The following is a 5,933-nucleotide window of genomic DNA, read 5'->3' on the forward strand; positions in this document are numbered from 1 at the left end:
CACTCGGTAGCATGACCCCCAAAACCATCCTGACGTATTTTTATTACGATTACCGCCTCGTGACATCAGAAGCCCTGATCTGACAAATAAAAATGAAACTTTGCATAGACGATTACATAGAAATTTTGATTGTGCATTTCTCTTGAATTGTGTCATTTTTTATGTCTGGTGTTAATGGTTTTTGCAAATTTATAATCATTCTATCTGGCTTATTTGGTCATGTGTATGTTATTATAATAGAGACGTATGTGCTCCATGGCCCTAAAAGTGCATGGCAAATGTTTCCTGCACCAGCCACGATTGGTTAAAACATATTCAAAGACTTTATCGGTAATGTTAATGTATGAGTCTCTGAAATTAGGTGCCCAGAGACTAAGTCCATTTACACATAGGCGTCTATGGATTAACTTTTAGAAGTTGAGTATAAAGCTTATCAAGCGAGAAATGTAGCTAGTTTAGAAGAAAATATATCTAAGGATATGATTTATTTCAATGTTTGTAGCTTAATTTTGAATGACTAAACAAACAGTTTTGACCTGGAGGTCAATAAATTGAATATATTTCGACCTGAAAATTTAAAAACTGGGAATGGCCAACTAGTAGTTTGTAGTTCAAAAATGTACTATGTCGGAGAGTTTTGAGTACATTCATCTAGGTGCTCCATGGAAACCGAGATAGAACTTGAATGTTACGCACACTGGCGCACTGCTACAATGCATCATGAATTTTGGTGTGTGTGTGGTTTTTAAATGTCATTTGTAAAGAATGGTGAAATTAAAAATAAAAGCAAAGAGTTCACTATTAACCATTTATAACAATAAGCTTGTGTTAAGATACGTTTGAATTCGATCCCCGTACTTTCCAGTTATCCCATATTTTGCAATTTCACGATTATTTGAGGCGTAAAAATTCAAACGATCGATATAAATTGAGTCAGTACATGAGCACTTTGATTTTTCACACCATGTTTCACCCACTGACTGATTCTTAGAGAGACTGATACTTAACCAACTTGCACGTTTTGTTTTTGTTGGTTTGTTTAGAACAAAAATGTTTTAAACGGAAATTTGGTACTTATTGTTCCCTTAATTTCATATGCAGGGAAACCTGTCCTAAAAACCTGTCTAAACCAAGCACTTTTAAAGAACTTAAAATAGGTAAACCAAACAGCTGCCTGTACCGAAATCATTTTAAAGTGCAAAGAGGTTCGATTTATATACATGTAAATTTTTTATGTGTTAAAATGAACCAAGCAGCGGGAGTATTAAGTCTGTGGCACATTCCAATTACCTCATTTTTGAATGCTCACCATACCGATTCCTTTGATGAAGGTACAACCACAGCTTCAGAATCAATCTTTTGATCTTGAACTTTATTAGTTTTATGCTGAAGAAGGATATCGGTTATCCGAAATATTCAATGTAAAGTTTACCATCATTTGGTAATTTTAAACATTTTTAGACGTTTATTGTAATTGATTGTTGTAATCCGCATTGTTTATTGTTTTTCACGGATCCCTCATCCCGTAAGAGTGATTGTTGACTTTTATTCAGAAGATTATATATATTAAAAAGGTCTGAAAAATTCCAAACGATGTTAGAACTGTCAAATTTGCGATGCAAATTGTTGGTCGTTCCCTCCGCGGGACTCGAACTCGTACCGCTGTGACATCTATGGCAACACCGCCTGCACAAAGTCCAGCGCCCTAGACCACTCGGCCAGCTAGGCTATAGCTCAAATTAATGATGCATGTCACAACAAATCAATATTATACAAACGTCTCAGAATGTGACGACTCTATTCACTACAATGCTCCATCGGATCAAATTGATACAGGGACTTTGTGCAGGCAGTGTCGCCATAGATGTCACGTAGTGAATAGAGTCGTCACATTCTGAGACGTATATATATATAAAGTTATAAAAAGGTCTGAAAAATTCCCAACGATGTTAGAAAGATGTTAGCCAAGCTGGCCGAGTGGTCTAGGGCGCTGCACTTTGTGCAGGCGGTGTTGCCATAGATGTCACAGCGGTACGAGTTCGAGTCCCGCGGAGGGAACGACCAAAAATTTGCATCGCAAATTTGACAGTTCTAACATCGTTGGGAATTTTTCAGACCTTTTTATATATCGGGGCCCTGAAAATGTATATGACCTCCACAGTCAATTGTAACGAGCTCCAGTGTCTGAATCGGAAACTGGGTAATGTTAAATGCTAACCAATCATTTCATCTTTAATGTAAACTTCCCGTTCTCATACAAACAAAAAACACACGAAGAACACATTTGTATGATATTTAATCAAAGAATCAATTGTTTGGCTTATAAAAATTCAAGAAACAATATAAATGGCTAATAACGGCCACAGCTCACTGCAAGAGAGGAATTGACAAGATAGGGAAACAGAATGCCAAACGCAGGGGTATACGGACAACTCTGTGCACCATTGGTAAACAATGGATGCTCACATTCCTCAAGGTACCTTGAGAGAACGAGGGACACGATTTTCCAGTACGCCAGCCCATACCATTTGTCACCCCATGGTAGCAACCACTTTTTTCATTTAATATTTATAAAAACATGGGAGTGAGTTTATTATTTATTTTGATTATTTATTTGTATTTAGAATACCCTGGCCAAATTCAATCTGGTGATCAGAAAAGAACCGACCACTCATGGAGGCATGAGATGGTCTAGACCAACTTCCAACGGTAAAGCGTAGGAAAGTTTTATTGATATGACCCGACGTACAATTAAGGAAAGGATAGTGTCCCCTTATCTTGCCAGATTCCGCCAAATGGGCGTGTCTATACACGTTCAAATATCTACCCCCCCCCCCGCGGCCCTACCGCTTCAAATAATAAATCATTTATATTCCTTTCAACATTTGATAACATATATTAACGAATGTGACAATCCTAAGGGAATGAACGAACATCGGGTGAGGATAAAAAGGTTTCCAAAGCACCTTCAAAGTTGTTTAGAAGTACGTCATTTCCGAGATCGGTCAAGTGAACCCCATCAAACCTGATTGAGAAGGGGGTGTATAAGGGGTTGTAACACATATCATCCAAAGTTCCATATCAACTATTCCCCAAGAAGAAGTTGGGGACGCCGCTTTACGCAACCTGTATTGTTCATCATAGTGAACCCAACCTCGAAAATAGCCCCTGGAGGCTGCAAGTCGAATTGTTTGCATATATTTGAAAAGTTCTAACCCTTTTTGGGACCATTTCTCTAAAATAATGCTTGCATATATCATGAATGCATTAGTCCAAGTTTCAATGTTTTTAAACTGTGTTTTTTGTTGTTTTACAACGGCAAGGGTACCCCCTTTTATAGTGAGCTCTCTATCTAACTCACAGTTATCTGCTAAATCTCGAGCTGATTTGAGAAGCAAGTTTAGATCTACAAATTCACCTGCCCATACTTTCTCTTTTATTTTACTTGGGACGTGAGATGATATAGGAGTAAAGACACTAGACACAGAATCGGGCGATTGATTGATGTACGACATATCGCCACACCTTTGTGTATCAGGATCGGAAAGGGGGGGAACAGGAGACCCAGAGTAAAATGGACGTGCTAAGGTTTGTGAAGTATTGATAAACCTACCAATTCCACTCGAGCTTTGCTGGGGTGGGACCTCTTGTGCGGTAACAGGAACAGGCATACGAGACTCATCAGGAATGGGAGGCAATGCTTCATCGGCTATGATATTGACGACCGGACCATGGCTCACAGATAAAGTTGACTTTCTGGTCGAGGGACCTTGAGTAGGGGCATCAGTGGCATCAATTTCGCTGGACGACGTGGAAGCTGTCGAGGGTATTTTTCTGGATTGGCGTGGCGACGATGACGTCTGAGCAGTCTGCAAAGTCTTCTTCTTTTCCTGGTTTTTTGTAGCATCTCCGTCTTGTTGATTCCTTCTAGGGGCTGCTCGTTTTCTTTTGGCAGGTTTCATGCTGCGTTTTAAGGAGGATGGCTTGGATTGATTATCTGTTTTGATGTGGTGTTTCAAAAAATATGGCAGCGTTAGACGTAAATATAAAATCGGGATACATCCGGAACGGATTCCGGTTTAACGTTGTGAAAGAACAGATTAATTTCTCTTTTATTAAATTGGTTTATCTTTTACTTAGATAAACCCGATTAAGAGGTACATTTTGATCTGGTATGAAGCTAGAACTATATAGCTATGACGGTAAACACGGCACCGATCAGCAGCTTAATGTGGAGTTGTATGGGTAATCAAGGGAACAAGAGACAAACACAACAAAGAACAGAAAATAAAAAAAGTAAATGAGCAAATCGGAGTCTACTAAAAACTGGGAGCATGGACCAGATGCATCGGTAGGGTAAGCATCTTCTGCTTTTCTAGAAACACCCACTGAGTTGCTTTCAAAAAGTCAAGGACGGGGTGGACGAAAGAGAAAATGAAAACTAAGACACGTTGAACAAATCAGTTTTCATGGTGCAGATGGATACACAGTAAGGATCCATAAGTTCATGATATTGACCATAAAACTCCTGTAATAATGAATTTAATCTTGTAGCAACGCAACTCTATTTCAGAAGACCAATATATAATTGTGCAAATCGTATGCGTATTTAAAGTTCTGAAATTACGAGAGCAAATAGTCGCTGATGAAACAAAATAAATCAAATACAAATACATTGAAACACTATATGGTATTATCATACTTTACATTATCCAATATCACATAAAATATGATATTGTCAATATGTAATTGTATTCAGAATTTATGTTATTAAGTTTATACATACTATTTAATTTGGATTGTATCAAGCTTTCTCATTGGCTTGCTTTTTTTGTTTATACTAGGTTATTTTGTGTAACCTGATTTGGTAATGTGACGTCATTAACGTCTATTCCTCTGCAATACACGATTCAAATAATCACAAACAAAATAACGTTCTGAAAACGAATCCATTTATGATATTTGTACTGAAATCCATTAAGTACTTTCCTTAAATAGTCTTACAATGTCGTAATGTGTGTTGTTGAAACTCTTTACACAGGGGAAAGATAGTACTTTTAAGGAAATGGCTTAGTATTGTGATATATCTATATTATAAACATTAATGCATCGATGATTCGCTAACGTTTTCCATATCAAGTTTCAGTTCTTCCGATAAAACTGTCGCTCTTTCAGCATAACTGACGAATTTATGGACGTCATTATATCGATTAAACCTGAGTTTTCCGCCATAAAGTACGAGTATTTTGCCGCGATTTTCTATTTTTATACTGTGACTTTTTTTGCGTTACATAAGAATTGCGTAATATTTTTCGTATTTATCTGTAAATGAATTTCGTCAAGTTTGATCAAATCAATGAAATATTCTTCTAATTACTTATTTCCTTCTGTCGTAAGTTTCAAAAAGTGTGTGATTCATTCCATTCAATATTCCTACGCGTACAAATAGCATTATTACTGCCGCCAAATTGAAGACCTGTTTGATGAGAGAATGGTTGTGTTTATGCATTGAGTCAAAAAATTAACATCGTCTCTTCAATAAGTCTGTCACCGACAGTCGCATTAGAAAGTCAGGAAACTTTAATTAACGACCCATTAAATCTGCTTTATTACAAAGTGGAACAATTAAACTCAAATTGACGTGAATCTTCGGCCATGACCCGAGTCCGTGACGCAAATTAGTATATGCCGGAAGTAATAAAAACTAATTTATTAAATGTTCCTCATTAGAAAAAAACGACGCCACTTCTTCGAAATAAACAAAAAGTCAAATAATGTCAGTTTTTGTTTGTTTGTTGGGGTTTAACGTCCGAGCAGCAATATTTCAGCTATATTCAGACGATGAACATGAAATTGAGGATAAAATGAACATGAAAATATGATGAAATGAAAAAGGGATGGGGCACAAGGACAGTGGGGTCGACAATTTTGAT

At 37.2% G+C, this 5,933-nt stretch overlaps 1 protein-coding gene across 1 annotated transcript; it reads right to left on the minus strand.

Moving 5' to 3' along the window:
* Positions 1-2,343: 2,343 nt before the first annotated feature.
* LOC148620637 (uncharacterized) lies at positions 2,344-4,145 on the minus strand. The gene has a single exon (XM_088574305.1). The coding sequence runs from the start codon at positions 3,960-3,962 to the stop codon at positions 3,006-3,008; it is 957 nt and encodes a 318-aa protein (XP_088430431.1). The 5' UTR covers positions 3,963-4,145; the 3' UTR covers positions 2,344-3,005.
* Between the last annotated feature and the right edge of the window lie 1,788 nt (positions 4,146-5,933).

Source organism: Perna viridis, chromosome 3, assembly GCF_037379345.1.
Source record: "Perna viridis isolate PV_CMFRI_1.1 ecotype Kerala chromosome 3, ASM3737934v1, whole genome shotgun sequence".
Lineage (NCBI taxonomy): Eukaryota > Metazoa > Mollusca > Bivalvia > Mytilida > Mytilidae > Perna > Perna viridis.